Below are 18,869 nucleotides of genomic sequence, written 5' to 3' on the forward strand. Positions count from 1 at the left end.
AAAAGATGTCAAAACCTGTGTCTTTCAAATTTAATTTGTATCTGAAAAAGCTGTAAAATATATTTGAGTAGCCAAAGCCCCTGAGTTTTTCATGTTCAGATTTAGACAGGTGTGTCTCCTGTAAATAGATTAACTGTGCTTTCTCTTTTCGCATTTTAGTTAGAATTTTTTTTACGTTTTTATAGGGTTATTCATACCATTCACATTCAACGAAACCATGTTGATATTATCAGCCATTATTTAGTTTCGTAAGGTCACCATGTGATTTTAGAAAAAGAGCCCCCAACAAATAGCTGAACAAGCTATTAAAACACAGATAAATTTCCAAAGGGAGAGATGTGTGAAGACATCCCTCAGAGTCCCTGCTAGTGTCGTCTTTCATTTCCAAGCACGCAGCCTCCAGGTCAGCTATTCGGGTCTGCGCCTTGTTGATACTGCCCTTCTGGTTCTGCAGCTCGCGCATCATTTCCTCCCTGAATCTGTTGAGATCTTCCTTCATTGTTGCCTTTACATATTCTTTGAGTTCTTCTATGTCTTGCTTCATCTCGTTTTTAAACTCTTTTAACCTGTCATTCACGAGAGGACCCAAATTTGGGTCCTCTCGTGACAGGGGTGTCAAACTCCAGTCCTCAAGGGCCGCTGTCCTGCAACTTTTAGATGTGCCTCTGCTGCACCACACCTGAAAAGAATAATTAGGTCATTAGCAAGGCTCAGGAGAACCGATCTACACAGGGAGGAGGTAATTAAGCCATTTCATTCCACTGTTTTTTACCTGTGGCACATCTAAACACTGCAGGACAGCGGCCCTTGAGGACTGGAGTTTGACACCCCTGTATTGTGAATGACAACCTGTGAACAACAGGTTAAGTCTTTAGAAAGCGTCTTGATACTCTCCAGCAACGCGTGTTGTTGTAAGCTAACGCTAGCTTTCCTCGTGGTAGCATTAGCCTCGTCCTCACTACCATCTCCCGACTGCTCACCAGTATCTTGCGTTTTGGACGTTTTCTTTTCGGTCTTGTTAATTTTCGGCATTTTCCCCCTTTAAATGGTTTAGACTGGAGTTTTGATAATTATCCGAGTTAAGCAAGGGGGGAGATTTAAATACCGACACGGAGGAGCCTGTTCCTATCCTGTTGCAGCGCTGACCCGGAAGTCATTAAGTTTTCTTAATTATTTTTTATTACTTCCAAGTAGGACTGGGTTGTTTAGTGTGGCCAGAAAACAAAAAACATATCACAATATAAGGGTTTTATATCGGTGGATATTAATAATTATAAATTTTTGTTTTAAATATCTGAAATATTGAAAACTGGTGACGTAACCGCTCCAGTTTTGTCCAGTTTTCACTCCATGCCATTAGTTTTTTAATTTTAGCTAGTTATGAGTGAAACGTTGTTGCTAGGTAACCAAAGAACGAGTGAGTTAGTTGATGCACCAGCCCTAGATTAGCTTGCTGTGAGAGGCGCAAAAGACATGGGACCCCATTGAGAAAACAACTGTAAAAGTACAACTGAGTGGATTAGATCAAAACATTTTAATGAATGGCTCAGTCAAAGACCTGACCGAAAGCCAAATGAGAATCAGTGGAAAGCTTGAAGAACGCTTTTTGTATAAAGATGATCATGAATGATGGCAAAGTTTGTTGTAATTGCACAAAATCGTGGTTGTATTGACACAGGAGAATACATCTAAAAGGCACGTTTTTTTATTTAAAAAAAAATAAATGTATGATGTTTATAACATAAAAATGCCACACTGCTTAATGTTTCTCTGTTACATGAAACAAAGATTTGTAGTGAGAGAATGTGAACTTCAAGCAATGTAAATGTAAATGTAATCTTAAAACTGACATGTAATTCAGACAATTTGGTTTAATCAGTCAAAAAGTTAAAATCTTTGTGAAGCTCAAATTTTTTTTAGAGCACAACATAAATTAGTTGCAGCCAGTCTCTCTGCCAGAGTTTGATTACATTATTCTTCTCTGTAAAAAAATAAAATAAATAAATCCTGTCTTTGGTTCCCCCTACTGGAAGTGTTTTTGAATGACACCTTAATTTGAATATTTCATCAGTCATCTTTTCATTCAAGTGTTGAGTAGCGTAGCATCGGCTTCCGTATTCCGAGCTAAAACTTGAACTCTGAGGTCATGAACAAGCAGTTTCTCTGAATCCAGAACCAAAATTGACTAAACCTAAGAAGTGAGGTTTTGAACACTTTGATTCTTGTATGAAGCACATAAAATGTTCCCAAATTATTATTATTATTATTTTTGTCTACAGCGTTAGAAAGCTAATGCTAATGTTTTGTAAAAACGGCTACATCTACTCTAGCTCAGCTCGTTACTATGGTAACTGTTCTTTTTGACGCCTCTCCCGCCTGTTTAACCCGCGCCTGGGAGCCGGCTCTCCGGGTAAGTCAGGATGTGTAGGTCACACGATGAGTCTCAGCTCCACCATCGCTCCTGTTGCTGGCACACACTCCAAACTGATCCGTCCAACACACACACCCCTCAGGGTACGCTGCTCGGCTCTTTGATGTTGCCTTGATGTGTTTAGCAAGCGATGGCGTATCAGATGTTGCTGGGTTTTTTTCTTTTTTCTCTTGTCACCTTGTGCTCTGCATTTCAAATGTGTATAGCTGTGCCGGCTAATGAGGCCGCCCTAAATGACCTCCGCTGCCCGCTGGTAGTGCGGGTGAAGAAAGATGGCCGAGTCCAGACTCTGGATTTCATTTCATTTCTTCTTTTTGTGTGTGTGTGTGTGTGAGATGAATACAAACTGAAAGTAGGAATGTGTGATTCAGAGCCCTCCCCCTTCCAGCGTTAAAAACTTTTCCTGAGAGGTAGAATCTGCTCACCTGCCTTGACTTGCCTTCCGCCCCCCCACTCCTTCCCCTTCCTCCACCCATTCCTTCCTCTTCATACACTTCATGGCCCCCTCCCCCAATTACAGTGGCCCCACATCAAAGAGCTCCTGTGAGTAATAGATACCCAGCGGGGCCACACCCTTCCCTTCCCGCCTTCAACCAGCGTAGCTGCCGCTCAGCCGGTAACGAGCAGACGGCAATCTCGCAAACATACGGCGATTATTCACACGCAATTTAGACTCAAATATACAGCCTCCAAACATCATAAACAATATTTAGGGTAAATTCTGTTTATTTTTGCTGTACTCTGCTGGAGCAAAGAAAGAGGGGAAAAAAATAAATACCAGTACAGAGATGGAGAATTTCAGCTTTTGGATCTGTGGTCCTGTTCTGTCGGTGGCTCCTCACTGAGCGACTTTTTCCTTTCGAAATGACTAAAATGCAAGGTGCTACCAAATGAGAGATTTGTGCCGAGTATGTAGTCCAAAAACTAATGGAATATGAACAAACATAACAAACATAAAACGTATTGACAGACTAAAAGGTGTTTTTTATCTTAAATGCAAAATGTACATATATATATATATATGTATTGTTAAGTTTTGTCATAATTATTGCTCTGAATATGTTTTTTTTTCAGCAAATGGCCTTTTCATTTGACTATTATTTCAATAATCGATTAATATACGATTAATCCCTGGTTGTAACAAAAACCTGAAGAGGTTTTCGAATATGCTGTTTCACTTGAATATAAACACTTTTTATCTACTCTCAAATAGTCTTGATCAAGTAACTGAATTGTTTTTTTGTTTTTTTTTTTGTTTCGGCTAAAGAAGCACCGTTTTTCTCTTCAGTGTGTCAAATAAAAACTCAGATTTGAGTCCACCTGTTGTTACTTTGAGGTTAAACCAACTAAAAGAATAAAAGCCGAAGCAGCTCAGCCAACAGTTTGCACAAGGAGCCGTGTTGACTGTTCCTCGCTGGACAGGTCAACCGGCCCGTCAGAAAGTCGATACCGGTGCTTTGGTGACCTGCTGCTGTGAAAATAAACGTTATATAAGCAGACACACAGAAATGCTGAGCGCTCGGAGGTTTGTCGCGAACTCGCCATCGATTTAGAGACGGGCTATTAAAACTGACACAAAGTGCACCTGCTTTTGACACCTGTTTGCCGGCCTCTGTCACCAGCGAGGCCTCGCCGCTCCTCTTCCCCACGTCGACCCACGTGGTGCACCGAGCGTCTAAGTAATGACTCTAGTGTGGCCGTGTGGAGAAATGGCAGAGCGGAGCGGCGGCCTCAGACCTGCAGGCCCTGAGCTCCTTACTCTGTCATTAGACACCAGAGCGCTGCAGCACCGCAGCACTGCGTGCCTCGCTCCTCTCCCGCCCCGACCGTTCCCTTGTTCCTTTTACCTTTTCCACTCTCACTGCTTCCTCCCACACGTGTTACCCTGCAGTGCAACGTGTGATGTGGGAGTCATGATGAGGGTGTAGAACCGAAGTTTACACAGGAACTATAAAGTTGGAGATGCAAGTTCTGCTCTGGTTTAACGTTGTTTTTCCTAGAGGCGAACGAAGCAGGGGTGGGCTTTTGCTGCATCGTTCATCGTCTGTCGTGAATAATTTCTTGTTACAAGAATTTTGATTCATCACTTTCTCGATGCGTTTCAATTAATGTTTACAGTATCGCCAGAAAATGTTTTTACCATTTTCTCCAATGTTTGTTCAAAGAGAGTATCAAGAAATAACAGTAAATTTAAAATTTTGATTAAATGGAGTTACTGTGTGCAGATTAAATGTCGCCTCTTTAACTAAGTGGCGACTTGAAGAAGCTAATTTCAAATGTTTTCCAAGAGCAGCATTTGTGTTTGTGGCGCTATGAATGCCTAAAAAAAAGAAATAATATTTTTTTTATTGTCATTTTTATTATTTTCACTTTAGAACCACAAAATTTTGTGATAAAATTCTAAGTTCATATCGCCCACCCCTAAAATGAAGAGTAACATTTTAATTTGGTTTCCGATGAAATCTCATAAGAGCATACAGGTTAGGCTGAAAATGTCTTATTTTTCCACCATTTCAGGCTGGATATTTAATTTAAATTAGGTCAAAATTTTAATAAGAAATTTAAAGAAGTTCTGCTACGAGGGGCTTAAAATGTGCGTGCTTTAATTCTACATGTTAATCAAGGCTAACGATTATCTGAGTGATCGATTAATCCATCAATTATTCTGAAGACTAATCAAATAAAAAATTGGCACATTCTGCAGACTTTCTATTTAGTATTTTTTTTATGTAAGACAATATTAATAATACATATAAAATTGAACTGGGTGGAACTAAAACTTCCAAATGCAAAAAAGTTTGTTTTTGTAAAGTTTTGGTTTAATTACAGCTGTTATTTTATCAGTTATTTACTTTTTTTGAGTGTACAGTCCAGTTAACGATAAATCGATTACTCAGTTGCTTGACGATTATTTCAATAATTAATTAATCACGATTAATACGATCAATCGTTTCGGCCCTGATGTTAACACAAAGGTTCCTCCGAGACCAATTGTTTACATGCACTCGATGGCGCTTGAAGAGAAAAAAAAAATGTGGACAGTGTGTCTCCTTCCTTGTAGTCACGATGTCATACGGAGAGAGTTTGAGGTAAGAACTTCCAAGACTCTGTCATCCGTTCCACATTAAGCCCATGACAAACCCTGACATGCTTACCAAGCAAAGCGTCTTGTCAGGCGATGGAAAACGCTCATCTGCAATAAAGACATCAGAGCGGCGTCGTTTGTTTCTGCTCGGTCAACAACATGCGGCGATGCCAGGCCTCGGCTCACAGTGTGCCCGTTTCGCTGGGCTGCACTTTGCCGGGGTTGTAAACAAACAGCCCCGCCAGGTCCAGAGGAAGGCCACCCACAGCTGCGGAGGGCAGATCGCTGGCTCCGACTGATGTTTACGCAAGCAGCGCTGTGGCTAATTCGGAGATTTAAGGGCTGGCTTGTTTGTGTGAGTCATCTTCTTCCACCGGCCTCATCTCTGCAGCAGCTCGAAGCCGCTGCGAGTCCAATGATTCGCAAGATGAAAAGCATCAATTAGGCTTTGATTTGTCCATTTAACGCATCCAATTAGAGTTGTTCTAAAACAATCTCGTAGTTAGTTCGTTGTGGATTTGTTTTGGCTGGTTTTAAGTGTAAAGATGAAACAAATCAAACAACATTGCAGTTCTGCATTGAAAAAAAATTTTTTTTTCAATTTTGTTTGCTTTTTACTGTAAAGATAGTAACAAATACTGCAAGGTTTCCATTCTAAACGTGTAATAAATAACAGGCTGGCGTGTTATAAGAGACAGTTTTATTTTGATCTGATTGAGGGATGACCCTGTTTTAATGAATTGCTCCATATTTAAATGTCTGTTTCCGTCCAACATCACACATGCTAACATATAAAGTGTAGCAAACTCTGCTGGGACTTTAAGTGGACAGTCTCCTTTGGTTAGACGAGTTTTTCAGCTTGTGGGAAAGACCCTCATGCTCACTGTTGGTGTAGCGTATGATCTGTGATGCTGTGGACCTCTCTGTCAGTAGCTGCACGCCATCATAAACACTTTAGATTTTGTTTTATAACAAACACAGAAATGCTTCACCCGACCCAAAATCAATCTTCTACCTTGGCTAACCTGGCCATGATTAGAGGTAGATAAGACTTAAATATTGTCCTTCTACTTGCATCATATTTTTAGTTAAAGAATATGTGTATTTCATGTTAAAATACCTCAAGATGTTAGACTTCCCAGTGGGAATGCCCAATAATCCAAACACAATATGGCTGCCTTGCATATTAAAAGGGGTCTATAATGTAAAATTTACTTTTTTGACCTTTATATGACGTTATAATGTTATTCCCTCATCAGAAACATACCTCAAGTGTTGCTTTGATTAATTTCGTGCATGTTTGAGATGTCAACTATTTTAGTGGTTCCTAAAATAATATAAAGCGCCGCTCTGTTTCCACAAAACTCCTCCAGGCTAGTGGCAGCAGCAATTAGCAAACACCTGGTGGAAATGCACATTTTTAAGTCATGCTTCATGTAATAGCTTTTTTTTTATGTCAATTGAAGGTAACATAGTTACTTGACTGCGCTTTAAAGTAGCACTTTGTGCCTGGAAAATACAAAATGTCTCCCCTTTAAACTTAAGTGCCCTGAATAGAGAAGCAAGCTTATTTTCACTTTTAATGCTCTTTTTCAAGTTTCCTTCATTTTCTGCTGGATTTAAAACTTAAACTCTTCTCTTTTTAAAGTGCTCAGAAGAAATGTTCATCAATCTGGCATTGGCCTGAAAATACCCTGATGGGTGCTTCTCTAGTCTTGATAATGCACGTTTCAGTGGCAAATGAAAAGCTGAGAAGTTGATTGTGATTTCTAGAAGCAGATTCAGTGTCAGAATCACTGCATACGATGCTGCCTCTGTTTTCTAACATCAAATCTTTTTTTTTCACGTGCCTCGTTATGCCTTTCTGGTGCCAAATGATTGGCTCTGACTGGGGTTTGCCGCCGGGTTTCCTCAGATGTTTGCGACGCCACCACCACCTCAGCTGAACTCATTTCTCTCTCAGACAAACTTACAGCTGCGCTCCTCCCCTCCATCCTCTCCCCCACCGCCTCATGTTTTCCCTGTCCCTCCATCAAAAACCCGCCTGCTGCATTAAAATAGGAAACAGGCCGCTGTGGCTTGCTTGTTGTTTGTTAGTTTTTTCGGTGATGACGTCTTTGCTGTGTTGCTCCGTAAAACCGCAGTCATTTCCGACGCTGCAGTCGTTCCTGCTCGCGCTGCCAAACAGTGTGTAATCACATGTGTCAGGTTGCTCCTCATGAGGATAAGTGTTTACTCAACCGCAGCCATGTCTGTTTCGGCTCCGGACCCGGTGGCGGGACCGGGACATGTCGGAACACCCGTGTTGATAGCCCTCTTAACGGTCTTGTTAGCGTTGGACGTCCATTTTCTCTGCACCATTAAAGTTTAAATATATCTCCTTTTAATCATGTAATGAGATCTCTCTGCCTGTTTCCGGATCTGCGGCTCTGGGGAACCACATGGCTTGGCAACCGCAATCTGGAACCACTACTACTAATGCCGAGATATAAAAAGACCACAGCGGTCATTTAGGAAGTGTGTGATGATATATTTCTGAGCTGTTTGTATGTGCGCGTTGGACTTTTGAACCCCAGGTAAAGCAAATTCCCACATGTCAAACAGCAGCTTTGGAAAAAAAAAAAAAAATCCTTTCATGTGACCGCACCTCATTTAGGCCCAAGCATGCACTACGATTACTATTCTGATGAAACAGGGGAGAGGCTGTTGCAACAGAGGGCCAGCAAGCCACTTGACCTCGTTTTGACATGAAAAGCTTGGTCAATACTCTGAATGCTGCCGGCGTCTCCTGAGGGCCGGGGGGGGAGTTTCTCGCGCAGACGGCATTTCGATCACTTTTGGCGCTCGGTTCGACCGGGGCCGTTAGGTGTTTCAACTTGCGTCTCGTCCTCGTTAAGCGTTGGCAGATGTCAGACGCTAAAGAGCATGTGATGAGATGTTGATGAAACGGCTGCCGTTTGCTTTCGCACCGACTTCTGCCAAAAGTCTGGGCCTCAGCGTCAAAAACATCCTTCAGAAGCAGCGCGCTGATGTCGACTGACAGCAGATCTTACAGACTTAGAGCCAGCACAGATCAAACTCATCTGGGGTTTTTATTATTGTATTTGTCAAAGACACAACTTAAAACCTCCAGTTGCTTGTTTCTGGATCCAGGTGTTTTCTTGATGTTGACATTTCTGGGAAACTTTTCTGTCATCAGGTTAAAGGTTACTACACCTTGTAGAGGTACAGGAAGGCAATCAGTGTCTTCAGATATGTCCAGAAACACTGAACCTTTTAACACGTAGGTATATTTGAACGTGTTGCTGCATAGCAAAGCAGCACAGTACTCCGTACTTGGGAAATAGATGGAAAAGGATGTATGGTTTTCAAAGTGGCAAACTGAATTATATTTAATCTCATATAGTCTATAAATTATAGAACCACATTTTGGATTATGTCTCCTCCAGCTTTGATCATTTGGAAACTCACAATTTTTGCCCCCTTGTTTTTTTTGCATTCTTTGTGGTTTAGGTCTGATCTATGCAGTATGATTTAGTGTCGCACCGATTACAGTTTTGTGCCCAATCGCAGATCTTTCAAAAACCTGACTTTCCAATTTCAGTTTTGAACAATTATTATTATTTTTTATTTTTTTGTCTGAAAAGTTAAGTTGCTAAGTTGTCAACGGTGATGTGACTGTTGTTAACCGCACAGGTGCAGACGTGATCCGATGAGCGGGTCTGTCAATCAGATAAGATCAGTATCGGCCGATTGCCAATCTCCCAAACTTAAAAAAAAACAAACATCGGTGCCAATTTATTTTCCGGCTGATTTATCAGTGAACTCCAAACAATGTTTTGGGTTTCTGTCATTTCCTGTCATCCATCGTTGCCCTCCTCTTGTTTTCACGCCATAAAATGATCCGCTCTTGATTTCAGTCTGTAGAAGATCCTAAGAAGACAGTGAGGCCATTATTGTTCTTCTGAGTCTGTGTTGGGCCGGGGAAGGGACTTGGGTCGGTTTGTCCTGCCAAGTCCGAACCCCTGGCAGGACATGACTGCCACCTAGTGAATATTTGGGACAGATGCGTCTGTTTGCTTTGCAGGACAACGCGAAACTGACCTGTAGAGAGCATGACGTTTGTTGCTTTGGGAGCAAGACAGTTAGTTTAGTAGTGAAACAGTGAAAGGCTGAAACTAACAATTATTTTAATAATTAATATACCAATTATTCTAACGATTAAGCGATTAATCAGATAAAAAATGGCACATTGTACAGATTTTTCCTTTTGCTACTAAAGCCTTTTTCCGTATTAGAAATAAGAAAATAAATATTTGACTGACTAAAATGCAATACCACAGCATTTCCTTTAGTAAACCTGAAGCAGGTGAAGCTAAAGTTGCACCACTTGAGGAGTTTTGACTGAAATCTATTTACAGACATAAGCTGATTTTTATCATAAGTGCAAAATTAATGTAGTATTTTTTTTAACACTTTTGGCTTAATTCGTGATATTAATATCATTTTGTTCAGCAAATGGCCTTTTTTTAGACTAATTAACGATTAATAGATTACTAAATTAGTTGTCATGATTAATCTGATTAATTGTTTCAGCCAGTTGATGTATACTGGAATGTGACACTGACCGTATGTTTCTCCCTCAGGCTCGCATCGCGTTGGAAAGGGGAGCCCAAGCTGTCATCTTCGACGTCAGCGACGTTGCCATCGCCGATGCTGAGGTAAATCTGCTCCAAAAGTTGTACTCTCTCCGAATATAAGTAAGACGAAAAGGCACGTTTAGTAGATTTTTTTTTTTTTTTTTTCACAGAATTGAATCAAGGTTAAAGCTAAAGCCACTTGAAGAGTTTTGAGTAGAATATATTTGCATAAAAAGAAAGTTTTTCATCTTAAATGCAAGACGTATTTATGTTTTTTTGGTGCAGATCTGGCTTTCCGTAATTGCCGCCTTGAATGTGTTGTTATTTCAGCAAATGGCATGTTTTTTCATGTCTGTGTACGCGATTGATCGATTGCAAAGATTTTTAACGATTGTTTCAACAGTCCAATAATCCCATTGGTTGTTTAAGCAGTGCCTCTAGTCATCCTCTTCATTTAACTGACCAACGCACCAATTCCCGCCCACAGCTGAAGAACGCAGACTCCCTCCCCCATCCCGTGGTGCTGATTAAGGGAGCGGATGCTAAGAAGCTGATGAATCTGGTCAACCACAATGAGGAGGCCACAGTTGTTATTGAGGCCAAGGTGGAGCCCAAATGGGTAAGCAGGACGTCTTCTGATGTTCAAGTGGAAAGAAATCCTGAAGAAGCGAGCGTGTGCGTCAGGCTAACATGTGTTCCTCCATTTGCTCTCCAGCCGCATTACGATGTGAGCATCCTGCTTACCATCGTCCTGGTTATCCTCACCATTGTTCTGATCTTTGCTTTCCGCTACAAGTGCAAGTCCAACAGAACTTGGGTGAGTGAGTGGCAGCGACAAAACCGCTCAAAAGTTGTTGTTGTTAATGGGGTTTTTTTTTTTTGTTGTTGTTGTTGTTTCTGACTGTCTTCATCTGCTGTGCGTCCAGGACTCCGTCCATCAGCAGACAGTACGGGCCATCGGTCGGCTGGAGACCAGGATCTACCGCTCCCAGAGCTGCTCCGGCTCACAGCGCCACCGTGGGGCCTGGGGCTCGGCCAGCAGCTCTAACTCCAGCCCCGTCTGCGCCATCTGCCTGGAGGAGTTCCAGGAAGGCCAGGTATGGAGAGGGAGAGCCTGCAAAACGGGTTGTGTTTGTCCGATACCTCGCGAAAAGAGTTGAAGTTTTTCACCTTTTTGTCGCATCAACACCACAAAGTTCAAGATATTTTATTGACATTTTATGTAATAGTAGAAAAGAAAAATAATAGAAAGCGTATACACTTAGCGCAACTGCAAACTATCCAAGACACTGGCGTCTATTTAAATTTGGAGGAGCTGCAGAGATTCGCAGCTCAGGTGGGAGAATCTGAGCCCCAACTGACAGTGGTGGCTCTAGAAACTTTTACATAGAGGTTCAAGTACATGAAAATACCCATGTATGTAACTAAAACAACAAAATGTCCACACAAAAAAAAATATTTATTGTCTCACTGTCTCTTGGAAGTAAACAGACATGTTTTAGGTCCATTTTTGTTTAGTTATTTTGTAATTATGTTATTGATTTTTATTATTTGCTGAATTAATTTCTTATTTGATGGAAGAGAATCCTTAGTTTTTCTTTCAACCGCTCACTACTTTCTCTGTCTTAATCATATAAAGTCTTGACAGGATACAGGGGACGGAATATATTTGCTGTTGGTTTGCTGTTCCTAGTGGGTAATTTATCAACAAATCTGTCTCTGTCTTTCTATGCCAGAATCTGAGGATCATCTCTTGCGCCCACGAGTTCCACAGAGACTGTGTGGATCCCTGGCTGATGCAGCACCGCACCTGTCCTCTCTGCATGCACAACATCATGGGTTAGGATGCAGATTTGTTCTTTACCGTTACTGATTAAAATAATGTGTTTTTTTTGTACGAAACTCAGGAAACAAATTTGGACATTTTTTATGATTTATTTCCGTTTTGTCTAAAGTTTTTTCCTCTCTGTTCTTGCGCTGTCTGTCTTCCTCAGGAACGGAGCGTCAGCCTCAGAGAAACAGAAACCAGCAGAGTTCGGAGCAGAGCCAGAGCTTCCTGCACCCGCAGCAGTACAGCAACCCTCACAGTCACCCGTTCCCCCAGCACGCCATCCCCTTCTCCATGAGGCCCCACTACCCCCGCGGGCCCTCTGGACCCTACCCCAATCTGGGCCACTACAGCGGCTCGTCTCCTATGGACGCTCAGACCCTCCACTTCCTCAGCAGCCGGCAGCTGGCGCCCAGCTGCGGGTTCCACCTCCCGGTGGACGTTCCGGGGCGACCCCACAGGCTGGGAGCCGGCTGCCGGACTTCCGCCCATCACTATGCGTCGCGCCGCTCCTGCCACACCTACCGCTCCTCCTGTCCGGCCCAGCGGAACGCGTCCGGCTCCAGGCTGCAGCACGGTACCTCGGCGGCGGCGCAGAGCCGTGGCGTGGCGGGCAACGGCCGGCAGGACGATGGGAGCTGCTCTGGAGGCAGCTACCACACGGAGCGCAGCGGGTACCTGGCGGACGGGCCGGCCAGTGACTCCAGCTCGGGGCCCTGGCACGGCTCCTCCAGTGACTCTGTCCTCAACTGCACAGACGTGTCCCTGCAGGGCGTTTATGGCAGCTGGTCCACCTTCCGCAGCTCTCTGAGCAGCGACTACGATCCGTTCGGGTACTTCGGGGCGGCGCCGGTGGCCGGAGTGGGGAGTGGGCACGCCCCACGCAGGAACAGTCTGGAGGCTGCGGCCCAGAACCGGCCCAAGTCTCTGGATTCTGTTGTGAACAAAGCAGGCTGCCTGGAGGAGCAGCCGCAGACTGTCTTCAGCCACATCCACTACCACCGCCACAGACATCACCACTATGAGGAGGGGGAGCATGGCCAGGGGCCGAGCAGGGGCTCAGATGAGGAGCAGGGGCCCGCCGCCGCCTCCGCTTCGGGTCAGGACAAAGACTCCCCGGCGTGCCCCCCAAAACACAGCCCCTGCCACTGCCCCAAGCCAGAGCCCACCGACCGACCCAGCCCGGGGACGGAGCGGCAGGACCTCGACCAAACGGGACCGCCGGTCATTGTTCCCCCGATCTCCCTGCAGCTGCAGCCCCACTGCTGCCACCAGGGCCACGGACACCCCCCCGCTCCTCTAGTGGGGGGCTGTCTACTTGACGGACCCTCCGTTCACTTTCACCAGAGCCTGGACCTGCAGGACGACCGCAGCATCCACATCCACTACGGCCAGAGCCCGGCCTACTGCTGCCCGCCGCCCGAGCTACACCCGGCCCTGCTCCCTGTGCCCCTCATCTTGGACTCTGCAGGGATAGAGGAGTGGCCGTGCTGCGGGGGGGCGCATGTCGTGTGGCAGAGACAGGTGCAGCAGGCTCACTCAGAGCCTCAGCTCATGGGGCCCGGGACCTCAATGGACAGGCCCCCCTGCAGGTTCCACCAGGGGCCCTCTGCTGAGCGCAACACGGACATTTGTTTGTACTGCCAGTCGATGCACCATAATCAGGGTGAGGATCCTTTTTGTTTTTTGCTAGCCAGGCCTGCATGAAATTTACTCTTAGTCACTTTAGATATAATATGTCGCCTGGAGAACATTTCATGGTCAGATTTGACATTTTGCTGTAATTAATTATTTAATTTATATAAAATCTGCCGTCCTCTAGTGGGTGTGGAGATGACATCACATTATTTCAATACCCTTTCAGCAAAAAAACACTGGAGACTGCACCACTTCTTCTCTGCTTGTAAATATCAGCCCGTTTCATTTAGCAGACTGATACCGATGTGTTAAAAATGACTAATATTGGCCGATACCGATGTTATCGCCGAAATATCTTGCATAAAATAGCTACGTAAAAACTCTTGGTGAAATTCAGGAAATTTTGCAACAATTACACACATGGATCAATCTCAAAATATTAAGTTCACAATTTTCAAGTCCCTGTACTGCTTCATGCACTGCTTACTGTAGAAGAATCACAGTATAACTAGTTAGCACCATCTCAAACTCTATCAATTTGTTTCCTTGCTACAATACTTTCTTTTGCCTTTAAAGCTGATGATAGACATTTTGGTGGATGAAACAAAACCTAAAATACTCAACTGAAAGGAAATGTTTCCTCCTTCATTTGGCTCAGGCACAGAGAAAAGAAAGTTGATGCTGTGGCTGATGGACAAAGTTTCAAAAAGGTCTGAGATCGGTTTGTCTGTACTCACAGAGGACACAAATAAAAGAAAGTTTTTTCCAATCGGATGAGGTTTATGTTCATAAACAACACCCCCAGTTCCCATGATGATCTACTTTGAACTTTTACTTCTGGTCAGTTCAATGCAAAACCTCTGACCTCTTGTGGAAAGCCATGTTTAATCATTTTGCAGCTGTCTCGTTGTGGTGGATGCAAACACTTTTTGCTGTTTTCAATCCTATCCTCCTCCTTTTTATAATCATATTAATCATATTCAATTGTGTCCACAGGATCAGAAGAGGAGTCTGGGGTGTAAGAAACTGTCTCGTCCCCATCGCTGCCCAGGAGCCAGAACGGAAAAAGTTCTTACAAAACCCCACCAGTAACGGCCTTCACTCAAGCAAAAGTCCCAGCTGCCTTAGGAGGACTCTCATCCTCAGATAGTGAAATTATCTTCATTTTGTAAAAAAAAAAACAAAGCTAAAAAAAAAAAAAAACTTAGAATATTTGATATAATATATATACTTTATGATTTGAATGTGTGAAAATAGGATAGGTTGTTGCAGGGGAAACAACTCTCCTGGTCAGACGCAGGAGGATTGTTCACATGGTCGCAGTTTCCCAAGCTCCTCGGCAACCGCCACCCAACACATGGTCCTGCTTTGGGCATCGAGCCCGCATGAAGTGAGACTTCGTCTCTGCATCACTTGCTCTTTTTTTTTTCCTTTTTTTTTATTTTTTTTTTATACAAAGTAACTTGATTTCTCGTAGAGGTACTTCCCTTTCTCTGCCTTCCTTCGCTGAGTCCGCTCTCAGCTGAGAAATGCTTTTCTCTCCAGCCTACCTCAGCTCAGATTTTCTTAACACGCCTCACACAAAGAGAGAGAGGGAGGGGGGGACAGAGGGGACGTCTTTAAAGGTACTGCTGTAGTGTTTTGTTTTAAATTCCTATGTAGCTTCCACAAACTCAACAGGTAGTAGTTCCCTCTCTTGGCAGTCTGGATTGTTCACACGGAGAGAGAAAGTTTTTCGATGCTCGGCCCCCCTCAAAACGACGAGCATCCTCTGAGGTCGCTCAGCCTCGTCCTCATTATTTCAGTAATGGCAGCTGTTTCTTTTTTTTTTTTTTTTTTTTTTTTTGTCCTTCTCATTTCTGTCTTTGATGTTGTTTGCAAGGTTTTTAGTTCTTCAAAACCAGCCGGTTTGACTGAATTATGTGATGGTCATTACAAGCTATTGTCATGTTCTTTTTTTGTTGTTGTTGTCATTTCTCTTGCTAGTGGTTGTTTCAGTGCTGTTGGGCCCCTCAGACGGAGGCTTCGTCAGAAGGATGGCGATCACATCTTCGGTTTTATTTTTATGTTTTTTTTTTAACTCACCTTGACGTTATGCTGTTTGCTGCAAAGGTGATGCTTTCCCCTCGCCTTCCACAACCTGTGAAACAAAACGTAACTGCCTTGTGGCGCAACTGGTGTAAAATCATGTACCTTGCAAAATGTTCACCTGGCCCAATCTGTTCACTTTTTCTCAACCTCAAACCTCAAACTTCAGTGGATTTTATGGGGGGGACGGGAGGGGTTGTGTTAGATCAACAAAAAAGCAGTAAAGGGGGGAGAAAGGGCGCGTGTTCTGCCTTATTCACTCTAACTGTGTTTCCATTGACCATATAACGGTGCAATTTGGCATTTCGAAGATAAGTTTGCTTAACAGAAACACGGCAATTTCAAAAAAACATTTAGCTGCTAGGATGAGGAGGGTTTTGGCCGTATCAAAATTGGTTTTATTTCGCAAAACTGCAATGGAAACACCTTTTTCACATCACACGTGTCACACGATCAATAAACCCGACATGTTTTCTATTGACTCATCGCGTGAGCAGAATTATTCATGTGTGATTTTGGTTCCCTTTCCTAATTAATAGAAACACAGCAATAACAAACTTATATTTTTTCTGACATTAGCGGAATATTGACAAATTTGCAATGGAAAATGTCAAACTTTAGTTGACTAAAAGTGATTGACATATACAAGAAAAGACTCAAAGCTATTGAGTTGGAGTTTAGAGGAGCTGAATATAAAATGCATGCCACAGCTTTAAGATCTTCGTTTGTAAAAAAGAAAAGAAAAAATGAAAAAAAAAATTCTGCCACTTCGCAATAATTTGCTACTTTGTGTTGGTTGATCATGTAGAATACCGCTGAAATACACCGAAGTTTGCTGTAATGTGGGGGGGGGGTGAATACTTTTGTACTGTACTTTTATCAGTTTGTCTGATTCTGCGCTGTGGCACCACTTCTACAAGAGCTTGATAACAGTACAGAAGAAAACACTTGGCATTTGGAAAGAACATCCACGTTGAACTCAGCAACACTTTCAATTCAAGAAATTTTAACTCTCTACATGTTTTTTTTTTTTTCTTTAAGTGTAAAAACGCTTTAAACCATTGAGATATTTGTTACCATTTGTTCCGATTTATCCGTTGACCAACGGAGGGTGGGGGGCGGGGCTACATTTCAGTAAAAAAGCTAAAATACTAAACCGTACAGGAGAAAGTCAGTCTCGCTTCAACATTTGAATAAGCTGAGATCAAACCTATAACAATCACATCCTCTGAAAGGCTCAGTGAGTATGTGAAGGGGTTTATTTTTGCTTGTATTATTTTCATTATTATTTTAATTTGTTTTTGTAACTTTTGAGCAGACCTGCTGCTGCTGAATAAGGGCTTGTGGAAACTGCAGCACAACCGGTAGCACTTACAAAACCCTCAGATGATGTGCCTTATTGATTCAGACTAAAATCAGGAAGCTCCCGACGACGACGACAGCTCTTACCTGCCTAACCAAAGAGGCAAAAAAACAAAACAAAAAAACAAATCTTGAACTCAGTGAACCCTGCTGTGATGCGTAGTGCCTTCTCGTTTCCTCGCCCTTCCTTTGAATTTTTCCGTGCGCCCGACAAGAGAGCACATGTTCAGATCGACGTGGTAATAATTTTGGGCAATCATGCAGAATCTATCACCTGTAGTCCTTCTTACAAATACCTCACTTTGAATGTGCCTTTAGCTAATGTATGGGGGGGAGGGGCTGACTTTTGCTTTTTTTTTTTTTTTTTTTTTGTTCCCAAACAGTCCCAGGGACTGACATGGAAATGACTGAATTATTATAATAAGCACTTTGGCCTTAAGATTTTATACCGAAATGAGTTTAAATTCCTAGTATTAGTGCAAGCCAGCCCACAACCATCAGCATGTGAAGAGTAGCATTTACCACAGAACATCTGGCACGATTTCATCCTTGTTCAAGATCTTTCTCTTTGTGTTGTTCATGTGGTTATTTTTTGTTTTTTTTTGTTTTGTTTTTTTTTGCGAGAATTAGGAGCTGAAACTGCCTTTTGTAATAGAGTCAAGAGAAAAGAAAGAAAGAAAGAAAAAGCGGTCCCTCTAGAACGTTAAGGGATAATGTCAGTATATTTTGGATATTTTGTGTACAAAAGAGAACAACAAAACCCAGAAACAAGATAGTGTTGTATTTTATATATATAATAGAACATTTCAATATAGTGACATGTCACTAATATATTTATTTACTAATATATTTATCCATTTTTGTCCAGGTTTGAAAAGATTTCTGTATAGAGTGAATGTTTCTGTATAGAAACTGACCGGTGCCATCGCAAATATATCAACCTGTCTTCATTCCAATTATATGCAAATAAATTATTTTGAAATACAAAACAGTTGAGTTTTGTTTTTATTTATTTTTGCTTTAGAACCATTGGCGTACTTTTTTTTTTTTACACCAATAGTTGTCTAAACTCATCGACCTTCAACCCTTTTTATCTTTTTGGTTTCAGTTTTCTGCTTGTCTCTCGTTCATCCAAACACTTTCGGTTTCATTCTTTTTCACTCTAAATGTCCAAATAGGGATGGGCCATATGGACTTTACCATGTACTGATTGCATGAAGGGCTACTATATTAAATTAGATTATCATTATTGTAACTTATCACTACAAAGCACACGATACCAGCTTTTATTCATAGCTTAAATATTGATATATTCTGCTGCTCTCATGAAACCAATAGTGGAGAAAGAAAATACAGTTAGTTTTTGGGGTACTTGTACATCACTATGTAGAGTTTATTGTTTTCATCATACAACAAAATTCTTAATACAACAAAAACTTCACAATATTGATCATCAATACAATAATAAATCCTTATCACCAAGACATTATCAACCTGCTGCAGATCACAGTGTCGTCTGCAAACATCCTAATTATCTGTAGACACATTCTCCAAGAGCTTTTTTTCCACTGCTGCCCTTGCCCTGTACATATCTTGCACCACCATTGTGAACTTCTCCAACTTCCAGATAAGGGTATGTCCTTAGTTTCTCTCTTGGCACTCTGTCATGTTTTTACTAGACCCACAAACACACAGTGCAGCTTTGTTTGAACCTTCTTTATACTCTTTTGTCAGACCAAAAAGCAAACATTCGATCTGCTGAGCTTTTCTCAGTGCAATAAAACAAAAGTTCCTCTC

The 18,869-nt window shown here is 42.4% G+C and overlaps 1 protein-coding gene across 1 annotated transcript in view; it reads left to right on the forward strand.

Annotated features, from left to right (window-relative positions):
- Positions 1-18,057, forward strand: part of rnf43 (ring finger protein 43) — a 121,781-nt gene extending 103,724 nt beyond the window's left edge. The window contains exons 3-9 of the mRNA XM_015031841.1: positions 10,163-10,237; positions 10,644-10,775; positions 10,872-10,973; positions 11,083-11,253; positions 11,893-11,995; positions 12,151-13,650; positions 14,619-18,057. Coding sequence (XP_014887327.1) covers positions 10,163-10,237; positions 10,644-10,775; positions 10,872-10,973; positions 11,083-11,253; positions 11,893-11,995; positions 12,151-13,650; positions 14,619-14,644 — 2,109 coding nt within the window. The 3' untranslated portion in view covers positions 14,645-18,057. The remainder of the gene's footprint in view (positions 1-10,162; positions 10,238-10,643; positions 10,776-10,871; positions 10,974-11,082; positions 11,254-11,892; positions 11,996-12,150; positions 13,651-14,618) is intronic.
- The last annotated feature ends 812 nt before the right edge of the window (positions 18,058-18,869 follow it).

This window comes from Poecilia latipinna, unplaced genomic scaffold (assembly GCF_001443285.1).
Source record: "Poecilia latipinna isolate Pla-1442-1.1 unplaced genomic scaffold, P_latipinna-1.0 Scaffold220, whole genome shotgun sequence".
In the NCBI taxonomy this organism is placed as follows: Eukaryota; Metazoa; Chordata; class Actinopteri; order Cyprinodontiformes; family Poeciliidae; genus Poecilia; species Poecilia latipinna.